The sequence below is a fragment of the Drosophila nasuta genome, chromosome 2R (genome assembly GCF_023558535.2).
Source record: "Drosophila nasuta strain 15112-1781.00 chromosome 2R, ASM2355853v1, whole genome shotgun sequence".
Taxonomy (NCBI): Eukaryota; Metazoa; Arthropoda; class Insecta; order Diptera; family Drosophilidae; genus Drosophila; species Drosophila nasuta.
This window is the reverse complement of record NC_083456.1, coordinates 25,860,192-25,881,597: the sequence shown is the minus strand read 5'-3', so window position 1 is coordinate 25,881,597 and position 21,406 is coordinate 25,860,192. Positions and strand designations below refer to the sequence as shown.

Below are 21,406 nucleotides of genomic sequence, written 5' to 3'. Positions count from 1 at the left end.
GCATTCACGAAAATATCGTTATCGATAGCCGCAATCGGCAAAGTTCTAGATTATGCGAGTAATGCGCAGACGGTCACATAGGGCGCTCGTGTGTGTTTAACTAGTTTTATAATATAGTGTGACCGCAAAAGTCTGTGTGAGTGCTGTGCCACAAATACAAAAAAATGGCGTCTGAACAAGACGAAAACGTTGTGATAGAAAATTCAGGTAATAATATAACTAAGTAATCGCTGGATTCTTAGTCATATTGGCTAGCTGTTACGTATTTGTGTGCGCAGAGTCAGAGGCAGATGCATAGAAAAAAACGTGAAAATCACGCGGCATTCTAAAGCGAAGAGAAAAAACCCACCACATTGTACACACTACTACATGCATGTACACGTACACGCTGTGTTACATACGCGCTGAATCTTATCATAATTACATATTTTAATTGCACTTTGCAGGTCGCCGCACACGCTCTGGTCGACCGGCGGCTGTTCCAATAGCTGCAACACCAACTCGTACCACTCGACGCACTTCAAAGCGGCAAGCGCAGGTCAGTGTCATACATAAACACACATACGTATACACGGTGCCTTCCAATTTGATTTCAATTGATGACAAAACACATGCAATCTTCGTGCAAATGTGGCGTTGTTCCATTTGCATATGATACGCCCCCCTCCCTCGGGAGGGGCAGCATGATTATCTGCAAGGGCCAACTGATGAAGCAAAACAAAAACAGAGCGAGAAGAGGGAGTCAGCAATGTTTAGTAAATTGATTTATAATTCATTTTTTTGTTTACAGTTGAGTGATCACGAGGAGGAGAACGAAATCGTATTGCCAGCAACATTAGCACAGCCGGCAGACGACGAAGAACCAACCATGGAGAACAATGCTGAAGCGCAACATTACGAGCAGCAGCTGGATGACGATGTGGAAATGCTAGCTACCACAGAAACAACAACGGGTGGCGTGGACGAAAAGAGCTCCTCGTTTCCCTTTGGCGCCGTTGCCGAACAACACTCGGAGACCAGTGATGACATTAAAGAGAGTCGCACTGAAGATGGAGTTGATACTTCGCTCTTAGCTTCGTTAGCTGGCGACAATGCCAATAGTTTGCCTTCAGTGGCCGGCAATGATGAAGCTGACATTAATAAGAAATCGGACTTTGAATCGAATGTATCGGCGATGGAAAGTAAACTCAATTCCTCTGAGGATTCTAGCTCACATCATGCTATTGCCGAGAGTTTGGGCGATGATTTGGACGCCAGCAATGCAACAATTGTGAATACGGAAATCATTTCGGAAGACGAGCTACCGCCACCGAGCAAACCGGAGATTAACGATGCCGAAGAGGTATCCGATGAGGAATTGCCAGCGCCACAACGCGCTGAATTGCCGGCAGATGCTGAGGTGATATCCGAAGACGAGTTGCCCACCCACAACAATAATAATAATGGTGCCGAGCCAAAGGTTGGCAGCAAGCGCAAGGCAGATAAAGACGAGGATTCGTCCCAGTCCAAAATAGATGAAGATGATGGGGAGCAAAGCAGTGAGCAGCAAACGAGCACAAAAAGCAAGGCAACAGAACAATATAATCCCAGTAGTCCGACCTCAGAGAGCAACGATGCGCCTCCTTCAGAGAAGCGACCAAAAATCGATGAAGGTAAGACAATAACTTACAAAAACTTTAATAAAAAAAATAATGATAATATTTCTTGAATCAGATGGCGAACAGAAAGACAAGGAAAAGGACAACAAAAAGGAGAAAGAGCGGGACAAAGACAAAGAGAAAGAAAAGGATAAGGAAAAGGATAACAAGGAGAAGGAGCGCAAAAAGTTGCCCGATCTGGACAAATACTGGCGCGTCGTCAAAGACGATGCCTCAGACTTTACTGGCTGGACATATTTACTGCAATACGTGGACAGTGAGGTAGATGGAGAATATTGAAACAACACACTTTTATTACTGTATTAAGACAACTTTTTATGCTCTTTTTTAGTCCGATGCAGAGGCGGCACGCGAGGCTTACGACACATTCCTGTCGCATTATCCTTACTGTTATGGCTATTGGCGCAAATATGCGGACTATGAGAAGCGCAAGGGCATCAAGGCCAACTGCTATAAGGTGAGTACAAAACATACAATTCAGTACAATTAAATGTCTTTGCCATTCTTTGTTTTACCGCTTACTCTTACAATTACGACTGATATCTATATATAAATATATACATTCTACATGTTGTTATAATGACATTTATTATAACTGAATAAAAAATATACTACATTCAATAAAAGCAACAATTACAAAACAAACAAAAAAATGAAAAGAAGCAAAACACAACTGATATTAATCCCTTTAGCTATCAGTCCGTGTCTCAATGTCTCAGCAAAATCATAGCACACAAGGTCACGAACTGCAGTTCAATGGTTGAGTGATAAAAACTGGTTTAAGCTCAAATCTCATTATGTGGGAATCGCATCCAAGCACTCGGCACTTTAAATGTTGTATTACACATTTGCATAAAAATGTGAATAATTGCAATTGAAATTGTAACTATTCACTACTCTAGCCTTTTGATCTCTCAATCATTGCACAATTTCACATGTGTGTTATTTATTTTTAATAGTTCGTACTTTAGAAATGATTCGACTACACATCGTTTTGCAATCCACGCGCTCTAGAGCTTAGTTTTATTTTTATCAAAGTGGGGACCAAAAACACTAAATGGACGCGAAGCAATTGTTTTTATCTTATCGAGCGAGAGAGAGAGAGAAAAGTTCCCCAGATAAAAGTATTACGACTAGTCGGGTTATTTTTGGTTTGTCGTTGGCCAACTTCTCTGATCTCTACTTCGCATGTTATCTCTCGTTATCACCACAACTCCTTCGACTCCTTCTTCAACACAATTCTCGTGAAGTATCGTAAGTAAGTACAAATGGCGTTTAAATGAAATTTTTAAGTCTCTCTGTGCTGAAAAAAAAGTTAAATATCAAATACGTGTGTTATATATTTTATGTGTGTGTTTTCTATGTATTTTATTACGTATTCATTTAAGTTACTTAAGCAAAAATCTTAAGTTAGTAACTAAGTCTACAACATCGACACACCAATCACGAGCAAGTTAGTTTATGCGGAAAACTTTTCAAATGTTATTTCAAATTCTCTTAAATACATTTCTATTTCTTCTCTGCCGATCCAACAATCAAATCCCGCACAAATCGCAAAACTTTGTTTAACCAAAAAAATTAAAAATAAATGAAATGAAATGACAAAAAAACAAAAAAAAAATAGGTGTTTGAGCGCGGACTAGAAGCAATACCGCTATCGGTGGATCTGTGGATACATTATTTGATGCACATCAAGGCGCATCATGGGGATGATGAGCAATTCATTCGCAGCCAATACGAACGTGCTGTGCAGGCTTGTGGCCTGGAGTTTCGTTCCGACAAACTTTGGGATGCCTACATACGCTGGGAGAACGAATCGAAGCGTTATCAACGCGTTGTTCAGATCTACGATCGATTGCTCTCGATACCCACCCAAGGCTACAATGGCCACTTTGACAAGTAAGCAAATGCATTTTATTATCCAGACTTTCGTTAACCGATTCTCGATTTCCTTTGCAGTTTCCAGGACTTGATCAATCAGCACACAGTTACTGTGACCATTTCCAACGAGGAGTTGCTACGTCTGCGTAAGGAGTGGCATGAACGTCAGCATAGCAAGGCATCGAAATCATCGTCGAAAAGTCGTCGGGACAGCGGCAGCTCAAAGGAAGCCAAAGGTGAACGCGAACGTGATCGCGAGCGTGACGAGTCAAAGCAAAAGGATGGTGACAGCAAGTCACCTAAAGAAGCGTCGGAATCACACACCGACGAGTCATCGAATGTTACCGATCTAACCAGTGAATCTTCGTCACCAGCATCCTCGAAGTTGCCACCACCAACTGATTTCAGTGATCTCAGCACGCTTACCGACGAGGAGATAGGCGGCATTAAAGAACGAGTCATCTCAGCGCGTCGCAAAGTGCACAAGTCAACAGTTAGCGCAGTCACAGCACGCTGGTCCTTCGAGGAGGGCATCAAGCGTCCCTATTTCCATGTGAAACCATTGGAGCGTGCCCAGCTTAAGAACTGGAAAGATTACCTCGACTTTGAGATTGAAAAGGGCGATCGGGAACGCATTCTGGTGCTCTTTGAACGTTGCCTAATTGCCTGCGCCTTATACGATGAGTTCTGGCTGAAGATGCTGCGCTATCTGGAGTCCTTGAGTGATCAAAGTCCAGAGGTGTTGCAGATAACACGCGAAGTGTATCGTCGTGCCTGTTGCATTCATCACACAGACAAGCCCAGCCTGCATTTGATGTGGGCCGCCTTCGAGGAGTTGCAACGCAACTTCGATGGTGCCGCCGAAGTGTTGGAGCGCATTGAGCAACGTTGTCCGCATCTCTTGCAAATCGCCTATCGTCGCATCAATGTGGAACGACGTCGCGGTGCCTTGGACAAGTGCCGTGAGCTCTACAAACACTACATTGACAACAGCAAGAACAAAGCCATCGCTGGCAGTTTATCGATCAAATATGCACGTTTCCTTAACAAGATCTGCAACGATCTAGAGGCAGGTCTGGCTGCGTTGCAACAAGCGCTCGAACGTGATCCGGCCAACACTCGTGTGGCACTGCAAATGATTGATTTATGCTTGCAACGGCCACAAGTTGTGGAGACCGAAGTGGTGCAGATCATGGACAAGTTCATGGCGCGCGCTGACATTGAACCTGACCAGAAGGTGCTGTTTGCCCAACGCAAAGTCGAGTTTCTCGAGGACTTTGGCAGCACAGCCAAGGGACTTCAGGATGCGCAGCGTGCGCTGCAGCAGGCGCTCAATAAAGCCAACGAGGCGCAGAAGAAGGGGTGCGTATAAATTTAATCCGTATTATACAGGAATCGTAAATCATTTAATAACAATTTTTTGCTTCAAAGTAAGATTTATTCAAATTCTTATAATTAAACCTTGAAGAAAGCTCTAAAAATCAAGTTGTAATCTTAGCTGTATAATATAATTTCTCATGATTACGATCCCTGATCTATATTATATGTACTCTTAACTAATAATTCTCAACTTTTAGCGATGGCAGTCCATCAAGAAAGGCGTCAACAAACAGCAAGGATGGCGCTGCCGCCTCTGCTGGCTCCGCAGCAACTACGGCCTACAACAATGGTGGCACGGCGGCTGCCAATGCCAACTACAACTACAATTCGGCCAACTCGAGTGCCTACTACAGTCAGCAAAGCGCTAGCGGTGCCTATGCACCCCAGCAACAACAACAACAACAGCAGCAACAGCAATCCTACGACTCGTACTATAATCAATGGGGCGGCTATGGATCGCAAGGTGGTGCAGCCAGCACTGGAGGTGCCAACTATAACTATGGACAGTGGAGCGGTTATGGTAACTATTATTAGAGAGACAGCAAAAAGAGCCCGACTATATTTTAAAACCCGATTTCGAAAGAATGATGGGGGTATAACTACACCGTTAAATTAGTGGATAACGTAAAGATATTTGTAATTTTATATTGAATTCTAATTATATATAAATATATAATTAAAGCTATGTAGCATATATATATATAGCATGTGCAACAGTCATGCGCCCACACGCAACCTCACTGTAAACCACAACAAATAAAAAAGAAAATAGAAAAACAAAAAAATTAAGGATATGAATTTAATCATTCTTGCTGCATTTACTGAGTATGTGTCTGTGGCTGTGTCGTGTTTGAGAGTGTTTTTCTGTTGGTAGTGTGTTGGTATGTTAAACTGGTTCTCGGCAACTTCTTATCCATTACATTTCTAGCAGCTGAAATTAAAACAATGTACAACGTTTTTGGGGAACAACAAGAGCATTGCTTAGAGATACGGTCTGTACCAGGCGACCTCGCCTTGATTGCAACCCGTCACAAGCAGCGGCTCGCGTGGACTGAATTTGGCGCATAGCACCACGTCCTGATGCTCGATGATGTTGGCCAATTCGACCAGTTGACGTGGCTTATCCTTGATCTGATCGACCATTTGATCATTGGGATAATCACTGCAGTCCGCCTGATAGCCCAACAAACGCACACCATTCGCATATGGCGAACAAATGATGCGACCATCAGCTGAGAATCCAGGCTCTTTGATGAATCCCGGTTTGTTATTCGTCTCGGAGGCATAGTAAAGCAGCTTCCTTGCATTCACCAGTATCTCATGAGATCCCATCTCACCGGCAGTTGTAATCGCTGCCGCCGATGTGTTGCTCAATGGTCGCATTGGTATGCGTTGTCCCAACTCCAAGCTCTCGGTGACATCGTTGCTGTCGTTGCTGCTGCTGTTGTTGCTAGTGCTGCTGTTGCTGTCACTGCTGCTGCTGCCGTTGCTGTTATTGTTGCTGCGACTGGCGCTTGTCGACTCGCCATTTGCCGCCTCTGTCTGAGCAGCTCGTGTGCGCGCCGAGCCGCTGTTGGGGCGATTGCCCACACTCGATCGCAAAGGCAATACACCGCTGCTGATGGCGTACACAAAATTGTAGCCACTCACATGATTCGCCGAGTTCCGTGCCCGACTCTGACGTATAGCACGCTCTTGCACCGTCACCTCGGCGGCCCAAATGTCTGGTATAAAGTTATCAGTGGCACCACCCGCAGCTGGCGGCGATGTAGCCACAATCCGTGCCGGATGCGCACGCATATAGCGACGCAATTGTGGTCGCGCTATTTGGAAACCCTGCTGCACTCCCCGCTCACTCTCGCTGGGTCGTGGCGGTGGCAGGGGACGTTTACGCTTAATCGTTGGCTCGTCGCCAGTTTCGTCCTCCGTGACTTCGGGCTCCTCGTTGATGTCGTGGATACAGGTCCATTCGCTTTGCTCGTCGCAGCTTACGTTGCGTGTGAGCATGCAACGGCACTGCGGATGAATTTGCAGCGCCATTATCATTTCGGCATCATTCTGTTCCGGGAAATCAGTGACCAGTTCAACGCGATTCTTCTTCTGTCGCTTGGAGAACACATGATCGTATTTGGCTGCCTGGGGAATGAATTGTTCGCCCAACTGCATAAGTCTGTAAATGCCAGGCTACAAGAAAACAAGTGCAGGTTAGCTTATCTTCGATATACAAATATTAAATGTGTGCTCACTTTTTTAGTACCCGATAACTAATAAAAGGTAAGGGAGGGTAATGAAATTTAGTGACGACGTAGACTATATTTCTTATCAGCGTGAATTGTCAAGTACACAAAGACCATCTGTCTATTCTTATGTCCGTTTGAACAGGTAGATCTGTGAGACTATATAGACAATTGTATTTGATCTGCGGACAATATTGCTAACAAACAAAACTCACGTACAATCAAAACTTAACCAAATTAGCGGCCTAATAGACCACATTCACTTTATTCAAAAGTGAACCGGTCAGCTTTTGTTCAGACTTAATTGGTGTTTAACTGGGTATTGCCAAGCGAGCACACTTTTCATACTTTGTTGTTGCCAACTGCTTACCCGAAAGCCGCACAAATCTTTGTGCAATGTGGTCAAGTCCAGGTGATGCACGATCATAATATAACCGCCGCTGGTGCACAAGACAAGTTTATCACCAGCTGGCGAGATGCGACAACGCATAAGACCGCTGGCATGGAAGACACGCTGTGATATTAGGCCCTGTTCCGTTTGTGACTTGATGTCCCAGGTGAATATACTGCCATCGAAACCGGAGGTCACCAGCAGTTTCTCTTTTGACGAATACTCAATGTTCTTAACCCAATTGGAATGACCGTGAAGCACGCGCAACTTTTGCTTCATGTTGCGCAGATCCCACAAGGCCACCGTAAAGTCGTCAGAACCTGTTGCAAATTTGCGATCGTCGAAGAATCTATTACAGAAATTTTAATCAATTAGGTAACGCCTTTGTTTACACAATTCTCTTCCACTGACTTGATGCAATTCACGCTGTCCGTGTGTGCGTCAGGAACCTTGAAGATCTCCTCTTGTGTGATTGCATCGAACACCAAAACACATTTGCGTTGCGTGGCCGCCACGACAACATTGCCATCCGCATTGTACTCCAGATTAAAGATGGCACCGGTATCGCGTCCAGCTGTGCTTGGCGTGCAGTTGGCATGGTAACTGTTGAACATGCCCATGGAACTGTAAATGCTGCGCATCAGAAAATTCTCGTTGCCCGCATGACGATTGTGTTGCTGCCAACCGCTTTCGCGACTTCGCAGATATTGCTCCATGGTGTGCATCGAATGGTTTCTTGTGCACGCTGTGATCCTCACTTCGCGTGTATCCTAAAAACAATCGACACTCGCGACACTTCACTACTGCTGTTGTACTATGGTTTGTGTATATAAAATTTGAACAACTTAAACAGTGATGGAACTATCGACAAGCGCGTGTCTCCAGACTGCCGCAAGCAACGAGGAACAACTTGCACTATTAACAGATGAGAAACGAAATTTAAATTTTTATTTTATTTATTAAAATTATTTTTATTTCTACAATTTTTACTTTCTATACAAAGAATTTTCACTTCTATACTAATTTTATCAATTACAAATGCATCTTTTATATATTATAATGGTTTGGTACTAGATTAATTAAATTTGAAGTTTCGTACATTTTTTTTTCAAAATAGTTATTTTAAAGATTACATTATATATAAGTAATAATATGCTTACAATAATTAATTTAAAACAAGTGTTTAATTTAATATAATATATGTCACAACACTTACACCGAAAGTCACTATATTGGCTCTTCACTACTTTTAACATGCTTGTAGTGTAGCCCTGGACAACGTGACCGTGCTCGATGTGTTAGCAAGCACATAGTTGGCCACACTGCGAATTCTGTAGGTAATAAACAAAAATTAAAACACTTTTTTTCCTGCAAAAACTTCAACAACAAATATGTAGCAAAAACAAATTGAATTGAAAAGTTGAAAGCAAAAAAGCATCAGCAACATGGAGCGTTTCGCTTTCAAGATCGATGCAGCTCTCAGGGCGAATTTGTACAAGATATGTCGCCTGTGCGGCATTGATAATCCGTCCAAGGTGCCAATATTACCGATGGAGAGCGAGATTATAGATCTGGACGAGCCCAGTTTGAGTCAAAAGGTTTACGAATTGGTTGGCTTCACGGTGAGTCTTTAATCCTTAACAAAGGTGTGGTCGTGGAAAATAAACCCCCATTTGTTTTTGTTGCAGGTGTCGCAAGACGACAAAATGCCACAGACAATGTGCAGTTTGTGTGTGGATAAAATCAATGATTTTTTCGAGTTTCGTGAAATGTGCCATGCAACCAACAAACAAACGCGCAAACTGCTGGGCCTGAAACAGGCCGATCCACAAACGGTGAGTGCGAATTATTTAAATATACGTAGAAGCAACTGCAATAATTAAACATATCTTGCTTTTACAGCTGATGGATGTGAAGCCAATCTTCAAGAGCGAACCGCTGCCCACGGGCAATAAGCGTGGTCGTAAACGCAAAACTGATGATAATGCCAAGCCCACAAACAGCAGCGAGTTATCCTTGGATGCAGTTAAGCACGAGCCCGTTGCCTGGCGCAAGAAGCAGCGCCTACAACAGCAACAACTGCTGCCAGCCAGCAAAACTGAAATGTAAGTCAATTAAAGTAGACATATTCAGTTACAAGCTAATGTACTAATTAACTGCAGCAAGGAGGAACCCACGGATGCTGACGGCAGCTTACTTGGCAAAAAGCGTCGCAAAGCCAGTTGCAGTGTGTGTAGCGAACGTTTCGCCAGCAAAGAGGAAGCGGAGGAGCACAGAGCCGCAGCGCACGTACCGTCGATAGCGCGATACTCATGCTATGCCTGCAATCAGACGCACCACAACGCTAGTGACATCAAGGCGCATCAACTGTGGCACAAGCTGTCCAAGACGCCCTACCAGTGTCCTCAGTGTAATGCAAGCGTGGCCAACAATTACGCTTTCACGCGACATTTACGCGAACACACGCCAACGACGCCAATTGGTTTACTGGTGCTCGATCGCGAGTGTCCGTTGTGTAAGAAAACGTTCTTGACCAACTATTTCTACAATACACATCCGTGTGCCCGGCGCACTCGCAAGTGTGGTGGCTGTAGTCGTGCACTCAACACCGAGGTGGCCTATATGCGACACGCGCCGCACTGTCCCAAGATCTATTTGAGTCACTCGAAGCACATAATGCCCGAGGTGGCTGATCACGAGGCGCAAATGCGCATCAAGAACGAGTATGATGTGGACAATGAGGAGAGTCCTGCAATAGAGAATGCAGCGCAATCTGACATGCAACCCGTTGTGGTGCTAGAACGCTTAACATCGCCGCTGCTGCGTGCCTCCCTAGAACCCAATTCGCTGGGTCGAAACAACGAGCGTGTCTCAACGAAATCCTATTTGAAACGCGTCGATCAGCTGCTCAAGAATACAATGAGCACGCTGGTCAGCATTAAGCATGAGCCCGAGGTGCATATCGATGACACTGGACCGCAGCTGCAACCAGTTGTGGAGCCAACGGAAAGCGAACCGGATGAGGAGCCACCCGCTGACTACGATGATTTTCGCAACGATGACAGCGATGACGATGAATCGGCAGCAGCAACAGCACCAGATGACGATGCACCGGCAACAGCAGCAGATGATGAAGCACCAGCAGCGGCAACAGCAGCAGATGATGATGCTCCGCCTGCTGATGCGCCAACGGTGGCTGTCAAACAAGAGATCATCGATGAAGCCTATGAACAGCAGCAGCTAGGCGATGGCGTGCAAATCAAACAAGAGCCGCTCAAGCTGAAGCTTAAAATCACTAAGAATCATGGGCAACTCAATTCATCCATTGTGGACGATGATGACAACGATCTGCAGCTTCAATCGAAGAGCGCCAAAAAGAAAAAGAAGCGAAAGCACAAGGAACGCTATAGAGAGTCAGAAGAAGCAACACCTAGTGCAGAAAATGCAGACAATGCAGCTGAGATGCCCGCCTCAAGTAGTGCCATGGTTACCATCAAGCAGGAGCGTGTGGACGAGAACTACGAAGATGTGGCACAACAGGCCGAGTTTGAACCACAAGCTACTGTCATGACCAGCATTCCCATGCTACAGTTGGAGAGCAGCAGCTTCACCGAAGAGCAGCCAGCAGCAACGAGCAGCAGTCGGGAGCCAGAGACGGAGGATGTGAAACCCAATCGCTTGGAGCTCGATCGTTTGATGCAGATCACGCATATAGCCAGTGGTGTGGCCATGGCCGAAGAAGCAATGCCTCCAGAGAACGCTGTGGAGGCGGTGCCCAATGAAGCACCTGCAGAGAACGTAGCGAAGACCGCTAGAAAATCAACCAGCGCAAAATCAACGGCCAGGAAGAGCACAGGTGGCATGTCGAGGGCAGCGACAAGCTCATCGAGCACACCTGCGGTGGAAATGCAGCTGCCTCAAATTGTGGCAGTGGAAAGTGGTGCAACGATGCCTTTTAATATCGCTATTAAACCGGAGCCACTTAATCGTGGCTATGCGGATGAGCATGGAGAGCAGACGGAGCAGGAGCAGATGACAGAGGCAACTAGTGAGATTAATCACAATGAGAAAGTCGACGAGGAAGCTGCCTACATCAACAATTTGGATTTGAGCAATGTGGTGATTAAGCAGGAGAAGGATTTGCACATTTCCGATGTGGATATCAATGGCAGCGAAGCGGACAACTTGCAGTGCAATGGTTCACGTGCTAGCGAGGAAAGTGATGATGACGACGACGATGATGATGACAGCGCTTCGTCAGCCGATGAGGCAGAGGAGAATATGGATACGTACGAAGAGCAGGATGAGCGCATTTATCAAGAAATAGAGCTCCCACCTTTGGAAGAACAAGCGGCAGTGGAAAATGCCGAAGTAGAGGAGCCCTGCGAGTCGGAGCATATGCAAGTGGAACCAGAAAATACTTCAGTGCTGGAAGAAGCGTCAGAAAGAACCCAAGAGCAGCTGCAGGATCCACCAGTGCAACCACAGGTGGCAGAAGCAGAGAAATTAGAGTCACAGCCGATGCAAGTCGAGTCAGAGGCTGAGAATGAGAATGTGGAGAATGAGAATGAGGAGAATGTCGAAGGCACAGCAAGCACCGCAGTAGAAGCAACTGCAATTCTTGAGTCCTCTGCAGAAGAGGAGAAGTCAATTGCAGCAGAGGAAACGCCACCAGCAGCTCAACCTGAGCCAGAAGTGGCGGCAAGCAGCGCGCCCGTCTTTAACTTTGTCATCACCAGCGTTTGCAGCCAAGCAGAGGAAACGTTGCCAGTTGATGAACCGCAAACTCCAGAGAAGAGCAGTCACAGTGAAGAGAATGTCACCTGCCCTGAGGTTAATCTAAGTGCGCCCAAAGAAAGCGAAACGCTGGCGCAGCCATTCTTTGACCCATCTAGCACCTCAACCAACTACAATTGCGATGAGGAGCAGCAAAATGTGCTTAACCATGAGCTGTCCGCCACAGAACAGGCGGAGGAGCAACTTGCGCTACCGGCAGTCGAAGAGCAGCAGGAAATGGAGGCAGGAACCTCAAGTGCAACTCCTAGCTGCAGTGAGAATGCGTCGAGTGCCAATGAAGAGACTGAGAATCGCATCAATGAGCAGCAGCAAGAGCATCAGCGGCACGAGCGTCAACAGCAACAGCAGCGCTGTGAGATTAACGATGATTCCAATATCAATGAAATTGCCGAGAACAATAACAACGCCAACATTGAACGTGAACTTAACGACGATGCGAATGTGGCTCCTCAGGAAAACCCTAATATCTAAGCTAGTTAACACATAGGATTATTAACTTAAAATGAACATACATTATATATGTTGTCCTCTTGTAGTCGCCATACCCGTTACTCCCCTGTAAATACTACATATACATATTGTCACTCAAGTCCTCATCGCGAAAAACTAAACCACAAAAAAAAAAAAATCAACTTACGTTACCAAATTCGAATAAAATACAGTAAAAAGTAAATGGTAAATCCTTAGTTATATTAAGTTAGATATACACAACTTTATTTACGTAAATTACATAAATTAATGGCTTATATAATACAATAGATTATCTCTATATATATATATAATATAAGTATATAGAATACATGTACGTATATGTATTTAAATACACAAATCGCACAAAAACCTTTCGACTCTTTATCCAATATTTTTTTAACACACACAGATTGATTCACAAAAAGGATTCACGCTCAAGTAATTTCAATATTCATACAACATATAGAATGAAATGACTACGTTTTGTTTTATTGTTTATAATTATGTAATTATTATTTTGCATTTTATGCAATAACTAACTAAAAAGCATTAATACTTAGTTCTTGGGTCGAAAATAAAATGTCATAGTTTTAAAGATGAAGTTAGAAGCTTCTTTGCAAGAAGCGACAGGAAGCATTAGGTTTTTCGTTTTTGGAAAAAGGGATTAAATAACATAAATTTTCACACATTATTATTTTGTTAAGAATTAGCTAATTATTGAAATGTTTTTATAAATTGTTTTGTTGAGCAAAATTTTTTAATAATAAATTTGTTAATTTATTTCGCAACTTGATTAGTTATTGGGAAGTTAATATTGTAATTTGAATTATATATATTTAAATATTTTGCTTGTTATTTATATGCAAATTTGATACTTATGCAATCAGTTAGTTTCGATCTTCAGTTCGCGCATTTGTCTAGATTATGTTTAAGGGAACGCATATAGCTCTCTACAAGAGTAGTTTAATTAATAGTTTTCCCATTGGCCTAGGCTAGTCATTTAGGCACATTTTCATTAAAAATTTTCTTAGGTCTCATCATACAGACTTTGCTTCGGATTGTTGTGTATAGTGGGGTGTTAATTTGGGTCTATATCAATTTCTTTCATTTCTGTTTTTTGGCACATCTCTCTGAAGAAGTTAAGTGTAGATATATATAAGGTTATTGTTGTGGCAATACATTGTTTGTATATATGCATACATAAATATAGATATATATATATATATTATATATATACTTCTTTGCTTTATGATTTGATCTTTTGATTACGCCTTTTGAGCAAATTGAAGGTAAGGATATGCAAATGTGATTTTCATAAAACGCAAAGTCTTTGCTATTAATTATTGTGGTTATTAACTTGTGGTTTTCTTGCCTTTGTTTCTGTTGTTTACACTTTAAAATATTAAATTAAAGAGGTATGAAAATTCACTAAAACGGTATGTACAGCGATTTATCTGGACGATAAATCTAAAATGCCAAAGCACAAAATTAAATTATTGCTTTCATATTTGGAATAATTTTGCCACATCCATCGTCTCATCTTTTTTGTTTGTTTGTCTAGGCCTCATCTATTTGCCTAGTTGCAAATTTACTCGGACCAATCATTGTCTGAGCTAGTGCTACTCTCCTCATCGTCCGAGTGCATCACAGTGCCACGTGCCGCCAACGCACGACGCAGAGCATCGGCCAAAGCATCAGTGCCGCCGGTGCCATCGTCACTGACACGTTGTTCAGCCAATTTGCGTTCCGTCACCGGTTTCAGTGCGTAACCCTCGCGTATCTGACCCAATAGATTATCACGCAGATCACCTCCGGAGGCGGGGCTTGCATTGCTGTGGTCCACAGCCTGCAACAAAGAATAAAGATTAGCTTTGAATATAGTTATTATTTTTATGCTACTCACCTTAAGCATTTTGCCCTTGCGTATCTCATCCATGAGCGCACTGCGCGAATCCGTTTCCACGGGCACAGGCGCTTTGCTGGCCTGAGCTGGTGCTAGATTGGTTGCAATGACGGGTATTTCAGCTACGGGCATTGGTGGCGGTGGTGGTGGTGCAACCGCTGGCGGAGGTGGTGGCGGTGGTGGTGGCTGCAATAATACCAGAGATATCTATTAGTAATCTGACCAAAAAAAAAAGAGTCCAAAGCAACTTACCGCTGCTGCAGGCGGAGAGACCGTTGGTGGCGGCGGCGGTGGCGCCGTAGTGATAGGTGGCGGTCTGCTAGGTGGCGCCGGTGCACGTGAAGCGCCAGGTGCCGTTGTGGGCAACGGCGGCGGCGGTTGACGAGCCGGCGGTGGCGGCGGCGCACTTCTTTGGTTGCCATTCTGTGACTGTAAAGCAAGAAAAAAGCCATAAGATTAAGAGCAAAGAAATGGAAAAGCTACAGACGATATTAAAAAGAATGATTTTCTGGTATAAACATCTTCAGCACACCTCAAATTATTCTTAACAGAACTATTAACATTTGCATTACAGTTGAGTATGTTTAGTTAATAGAGTCTTCAAATGCTAAATAGCGAGCAGCTATAATAAATGAGCATCCGGTTGTACTTACATGATGAGCTTGGCGACTGGGCACCGGCGGCGGCATATGCGCTGTTGGCTGCGTGGGCGATTCAATCTCCTCCTGCTTGACCGAATCCAGCACATTATTGCTCTTAATAAAGTCATAGATGAATGCACGGGTATCGCGATCATTTAGCTCCGACTCTGAGACACCCGCCTTGGCAAAGAAATCGGTTAGCACTTTATCGTTCTCATTGCCAGTCAGATCGAAACCCTTGTCTGCATTCCAGCCCACATGACTGATGTGCACGAAATTTGTCGGCTGACTGATGTCCGCTTTGGTCACTTTATTCTTTCGCTTCTTATCCTTGCCCCCCTGATCCACCGCTCAGTCCAAAGTTGGTGGACAAGAAGTTTTTCGTTGGCGCTGGCGTTGGAGCCGCTGGTGCCAGCGTCACTGAGCCAATCTTATTGTTGCGCAACTGCACGGTATTGCCATCCAAAGCGGATGCGCCTCGGTTCTGTTGAATTGAAGGTGGCCGCGCAGGTTCGCGTGGCAGCGGCGCTGTTGGCGCATTGGGCGCCTGTTGCGCCTTTTGGCGATTGCGTTTCTCCTGGCGCTTGCGATTGCGCGTCTCGAGGGTGGCGTCCACCATTTGAAAGAACGAATCGCATTCATCCTCGGAGACAAAGTTCAATCCCACGTAGCCATCCTAGAAGAAGTGTGGTAGACATTGTCAGTTAAAGGTTATAAATAAACAAAAAAGTTGAAATGCTTCACAGTTGCAATTGTGACTATTTCCGTTTATCGATTAAGCTCTGAATTTAAAATGAGCTGTTATCGATAATTTGTACATTCAAAGTTAACGATTATCGATAAAATTGTAATTATGGCTTTATGTTCCGGAATTTCACGAGTCATCCAGGTTGAATTTTTAAGTAGAATTGATGTTTTTTTTTAATATCGCGCACCAGTTTATTTCCATTTATTTTACTTACATTGCCTTCAAAAGTGAGCAGGAAGGGTCGCGATTTCACAATCTTCATGCCATCGTAGATCTCATGCTCCCAGATCAGTTCATTCCTGATGAGGCAATAGGCACGCAGGAAATACGAACGTATGGCGCTGTCCTTAACAAAGCACACGACTCCCGTATGCTTCTTCTTCCAGTGCGAGTGGGCGCTGCCCTCCGTTTTGTAGATCTGCACAACGGCAGTGTTGAGTGACTGCAAAAATGACAACAATCGATTGTGTTCGATTATTAAATGTCACTATTGCGTTATCATCATCATCATCATCGTAATCATCGACCCATCCCAAATTATTACAGTTAGAGCTCCAGTTCCCATACAGATTATCTAATCGAACAGCAGCAGCAACGAAAAACGGTTACCTTCAGTTTGCGCCTCATTTGAATGCAGTGGCCAAAGACTGTGAACTGTCGCGTTCGAGTTGAGAAACTCATCTGACTTTCAGTTTCGCGCTTTGCGACCGTCTTGAGGTCCGCGTCTATGGCCAATACGCAAATGTTTGCTTATTTGAATACCGATTAGCCACATTCACGACGACATCGACAACCACATCCACACACTGACATCCACATTCACACATCGACATCCAACATCAGCGCATTTCATTCAAACTGTCATTCAACTGCAAGTTGTCATCACTAATCTGACCGCTTAAGATGCCCAGCACGTACTTCAGAGAAGCGCGCAGCCACAGGCCACGGCCCAAGCTTTGTGGACTCCATCTAGTTGCTAGTTTTGAGTAGACTTGCACAACACAAACACACATTCATACTTTATTATTCTTCTGTCTCAAATGCGCAACGGAAATGCATTGCGTCTGATTTAAGACTTCGTTTTTATTGGCAGCGCAGGAAATGCAGGCGACAACACGGCCGCAAAACTGCCGCAATTTAAATCCTTGCCAAATGTCATGTGCCGCCATAAAATAAAACAGTCTCAAGGATTGGCAATCAAGCAGAACTCAAGCTGATCTGAAACTCTACAGTGTTAACATTCCACTTAACAGCTGTAAAGTGAAATTTTTAGAGCTTAGAAGATGTTAGAGCTGCGGTGTTAATTAAGCTGTTCACTCGAGTCTCCGCTTTGTAGACTTTGAAATGCCGTTAATTTGCCATTAGTCAAATAAATGTTTGGTAACAACAAAGCTTTCTTACATTCATACTCCATTTACTATGTACATACATATTCGCAAATGAGTTAATTATCTAATAATTTAATTGCAAATAAATAAAATGCAAAAAATAAAATTATAGTACACAAATAGAGTAAAACGTTCAAGAGCATGTCTACTACAATATTTGTTGGATTGGCCATGGCCGTAACACTTGACATTTAGCCAAAAATATAAAAAAAGTGATGGCCATGACCAGGTCGCGTGCCGGCGCCAACAGCAGCAGCAGCAGCAATCTCACTAATTGATGGAACATTTGTCGCATTGGGCGGCGCTGCAAAGAATGCCGATAGCTACAATTCTCAACCCTATCGTTTATCGATGGATCTCTCTTTCGCTCTCTCTGTCTCTCTTTTTGACCTCTGAAAGAGACATTCACAATGATGTCGATGTTAATGTGTTTGTCTTGCCCACGCGGCGCAAGTGCGAAATTGTGAACACATTTGAATTTTTATTGATGTTTAAGCTTATGTGTGTTTGTGAGTGTATGAAGTGACTTTGTATGTGTGTGGACATAAGTAGCATTGTAAAATGATGTCTTGCCTTCTATGTACATGGTACAAGCAGCTAGCTTGTTGTTTCTTGCCAAAGCATAAAAATCGATGGCAACGTCAACCGAACGACAACAACAAATAACTGGACGACCCAGCTCAGCTTGGCTAAGACCGCTCTGCTCTTTTGTGGGGTGTGTAGAGGGCCAAACCAGCAGCAAAGCAATGGAGCGCATTAAAGCCCAGTTACAACAACAACAGCAACAACAAAGCAGTAGCGTCTGCAAACGGCAACAGTTCAAAACAGACAAAAGGCAAAACAGACATAAACAGCAATTAGAAAGTCCAGTTTCCAGTTGGCAAACGTACAAAAATATGCGTTAAATAAGTTTATACAAATAAATGCGAACAAATGAGCGACAAATGAACTGCTGCAACAACAGCAATAACAATAACAGCAAGTGAGGTAATTCTGTGTTTGGCTTTAGCGTTATCACATGCTGACTGCACCACAGCGACGACTGCGACGTCAACTGCAGCAGCAGCAGCAGCGACTGCGTTTGGAGACTTGCGCGACTGTTGCGGCTGCTGTGTCATCAACCACAGTCAGAGCAATGGGGGCGAAATGGGCGTGTACAAAAAGTTATTTGCACAATAGTAACTAATATTAATAATTTAAATGTAATGCTGCAGATAATGACGTACTTGAGGTAAAGTAAAATAAAGTAAAATCAATGCGACACAGCATTAGTTTTTTATTCAGATTAAGAACTTTAGTCAAGTTCCTGTGAAATCGATACATAGTTATCGGTCGATTAAATAAATTTAATTCATCAAATCGATAACTAAGAGATTAAACCGTTAACTGTTAGCAACGTATTAACTAGAGGTCAAAAACCGGCACATAGCGTAATATAGTGTATTTGGCAAGTCGAATAAAAACGAATTGCTTGTTTTTAATGTTCGCAAAAAGCTTTAAAAAGCATTTTAAATGTTTGTCAATGGAAAGTCGAAAATTAGCAAAGCGTGAATTACAATTAAAAACAAACAAACAACTTTTACATATCGTGTCAGTATAATAATTATGATCATAGCCATAAGTACAATGTAAGTATAGCGTTTTCGCTTTATATGCAGTGTAATATTGTAATATTTGGCCAGTGTTGAAAATTGTCTAATATTGGCCAAGTTGCAACAGACGTTCTTTTTGCTGTTATCAACAATCGTTTTCATGTAGTTGGCATTGGGTGGACAGGCAGTTGGTTTGGAATGAAGTAATGGGAGAGTACGCGATAAGATAAAGTGTGTTCCATTATTTGTTCTTTAGCATTTATCAATTGCAAAACCTTATCAACTTTTTGAAATTCTTAAAGTGCTATGAGTGTTGTTGTTGCGTCGGTGGTTTCTTGGCAATTTTGTGAGCCGAAACGGCTTTAAAAATAAATGAGTATCGAAAAAGTGAATTTTGCGTATGACTTGGCACTCAAATCCACGAATTACTGATAACAAGCGGATTCCTGTAAAATTATACCATCATATTTGCGTTTCAAATATTGTAAGAACCTAAAAAAAATGTACATGCGAAGCAAATACTTCCAAGGTTCTGCAACACCGTTTCAATTGGCACAGTGCATTAACATTATTGCAGCATTAGGTGATACTTGAGCTACTGCTGACGACATTTGCAGCCGCAGGAAATGGTTTATCAAGCTGATGAATATAGAACACACACACAGACATAGTGTGTTTCCGATAAACGAAACCTATCGAAATAGGCTGCGCTCTGATATTGTGTATGTAAATCAAGGTTAGCAGTTTTTGCATATAGATGAACGCATTTGGATGCGTGCAAAACGATATATAAGCCAAGGTAGCAAATTGTTTAATTTGCATCTAATGAATTTGTAATCGTTAGCATAATTAAATTTAAATTGTCATCGATAATACATAAGCGAACTACAACTCCCTTATATATGACGCATTTGCGTAAAGTTACATTAATCATACATATGGATTAATCACTCATTTACTATAACATGAAAGTATAAATAAATGAATGTTGAAACAAATATAAATAAAAAGTACCCCTTCATTTTGAATATATGTTAAATGTGATGACGACTCACCTGACACTTTCTCCCCAATAACTGAAATACAGCATAATTCTCATCGGACGTCAGCTGTGAGCTTGGGGTATTGTTTTTGGGTCGCGGCAGCCCCGCTGCCTGCTGACCGTCCTGTGACCTCATCAGGCTGCTGCTGTTCGACGTGCTGATCATTTATGCGGCGGCGCAGCGGCTTATTTAGCTGTATTCATAACGATAAATACATACAACATTTGCGTTTTATTGTTGAGTCGCACACAATAATATTTAAATAACGTTTTACAAAAAAACCAAAATTAAAGCAAACAACACAATGCATTAATTGAATGAAAAATGCCAAAACAAAAACAAACCAAATCACAGTTATTGCGAAAAATTTGGTCAACTGGATTTATTGTTTCTTTTCTTTTTTTCTCGTTTTTTGTATATGAATGAAAAACACACAAATCGCGGGCGCGACGAGAGCAGACGAAAGGTAGCGACCGCAATGGTGACAACAACACACAGCGACTACTAAAGCGACATCGACTGAATATTGTTTAAGGTTGAGTCACAGTTTTAGCCCGAGTATCAGTTCAGTTAGCTCAGCCAGCTGCTTCACTACAAAAACAAACGTGGGCAATGCTGTTTTGCCGTTGCCGTTTGCTGTTTTGCTGCCTTTTTGGCCCTTATCTTTGGCAATACCACTGTCACTGATTAGCTACGCATGTATCTACACACACACATGCATACAACACATAGATATGCGTTATGTCTGGGTATGTGTGTGAGTTATTTAACAAATACACTTGGGGAGTTCACTTTGGCGAACCATAAAAACGCGTCAACTGAAGATGATGACTGTCAATGCGCACACCAACAACAACAACAACAGCTAGCAACAACAACAACAACACCTGTCTGCTGTGCTGCCCTCTCAGTCCAGGTGGGGTAAAAATGTAAATAGACGCTTGCTCGCTTGAAAATAGTCAAGAGACTTCACTGCGTTTTTTTTTTTGTGAGGGGGGCTCAAGGTTGTTTCAGCGTTGTTGTTGGCGTTGCATCGCTGCCATGTCGCGTCGTTCTCGGTTTCGTTTGTGTCCACCAGCACATTTAATAATCATTGATTTTTTTTGCGCATGAATTTGTTTTGTCACTATTTTAATTTCTGCTCACTCGTTGCTCTGGCTGCTTTGGTTTGATGTTTTTTTTGTAATAAAAATCTTAAAATACCAGTGAAGTGAGACCGCAGACTGTATACACTGAAATGCGCAATAATGGAGTTACCATCAATTCGATATAACAC

General features: G+C 43.0%; 4 protein-coding genes across 4 annotated transcripts; 2 read left to right on the top strand and 2 right to left on the bottom strand.

Annotated features, from left to right (window-relative positions):
- The first annotated feature begins 58 nt into the window (after positions 1-58).
- Positions 59-5,670, top strand: LOC132787755 (pre-mRNA-processing factor 39). The gene is made up of 8 exons (XM_060795038.1): positions 59-207; positions 447-538; positions 791-1,652; positions 1,714-1,919; positions 1,990-2,115; positions 3,283-3,557; positions 3,618-4,901; positions 5,117-5,670. Exons 1-8 carry the CDS (start codon positions 165-167, stop codon positions 5,451-5,453), a joined length of 3,225 nt encoding a protein of 1,074 aa, XP_060651021.1. The 5' UTR covers positions 59-164; the 3' UTR covers positions 5,454-5,670.
- A 32-nt stretch (positions 5,671-5,702) lies between these two features.
- LOC132787757 (DDB1- and CUL4-associated factor 10 homolog) lies at positions 5,703-8,416 on the bottom strand. Its single transcript, XM_060795040.1, has 3 exons — positions 7,959-8,416; positions 7,527-7,896; positions 5,703-7,103 (listed from the first exon to the last, which is right to left on the bottom strand). Exons 1-3 carry the CDS (start codon positions 8,270-8,272, stop codon positions 5,901-5,903), a joined length of 1,887 nt encoding a protein of 628 aa, XP_060651023.1. The 5' UTR covers positions 8,273-8,416; the 3' UTR covers positions 5,703-5,900.
- A 442-nt stretch (positions 8,417-8,858) lies between these two features.
- Positions 8,859-13,822, top strand: LOC132784498 (nucleolar protein dao-5). The gene is made up of 4 exons (XM_060790153.1): positions 8,859-9,169; positions 9,236-9,382; positions 9,450-9,652; positions 9,710-13,822. Exons 1-4 carry the CDS (start codon positions 8,993-8,995, stop codon positions 12,813-12,815), a joined length of 3,633 nt encoding a protein of 1,210 aa, XP_060646136.1. The 5' UTR covers positions 8,859-8,992; the 3' UTR covers positions 12,816-13,822.
- LOC132784499 (actin nucleation-promoting factor WASL) lies at positions 13,178-20,438 on the bottom strand. Its single transcript, XM_060790155.1, is given in 7 exon segments — positions 13,178-14,661; positions 14,719-14,904; positions 14,971-15,147; positions 15,372-15,698; positions 15,700-16,035; positions 16,322-16,549; positions 20,143-20,438. Coding segments are annotated over 7 exon segments (1,665 nt in total). The 5' UTR covers positions 20,296-20,438; the 3' UTR covers positions 13,178-14,403.
- Between the last annotated feature and the right edge of the window lie 968 nt (positions 20,439-21,406).

Bases quoted from the DNA above. Each gene is read 5' to 3' on its own strand.
- LOC132787755 (XM_060795038.1), top strand. From the start codon at position 165: ATGGCGTCTGAACAAGACGAAAACGTTGTGATAGAAAATTCAG. The intron at 539-790 runs GTCAGTGTCATA...TTTTGTTTACAG, and splicing joins CTTCAAAGCGGCAAGCGCAG to TTGAGTGATCACGAGGAGGA. The intron at 3,558-3,617 runs GTAAGCAAATGC...TTTCCTTTGCAG, and splicing joins TACAATGGCCACTTTGACAA to TTTCCAGGACTTGATCAATC.
- LOC132787757 (XM_060795040.1), bottom strand. From the start codon at position 8,272: ATGCACACCATGGAGCAATATCTGCGAAGTCGCGAAAGCGGTTGGCAG. The intron at 7,897-7,958 runs GTCAGTGGAAGA...TTTCTGTAATAG, and splicing joins GACAGCGTGAATTGCATCAA to ATTCTTCGACGATCGCAAAT. The intron at 7,104-7,526 runs GTAAGCAGTTGG...GTTTTCTTGTAG, and splicing joins AAGATTTGTGCGGCTTTCGG to CCTGGCATTTACAGACTTAT.
- LOC132784498 (XM_060790153.1), top strand. From the start codon at position 8,993: ATGGAGCGTTTCGCTTTCAAGATCGATGCAGCTCTCAGGGCGAATTTG. The intron at 9,170-9,235 runs GTGAGTCTTTAA...TTTTTGTTGCAG, and splicing joins ACGAATTGGTTGGCTTCACG to GTGTCGCAAGACGACAAAAT. The intron at 9,383-9,449 runs GTGAGTGCGAAT...TTGCTTTTACAG, and splicing joins AACAGGCCGATCCACAAACG to CTGATGGATGTGAAGCCAAT.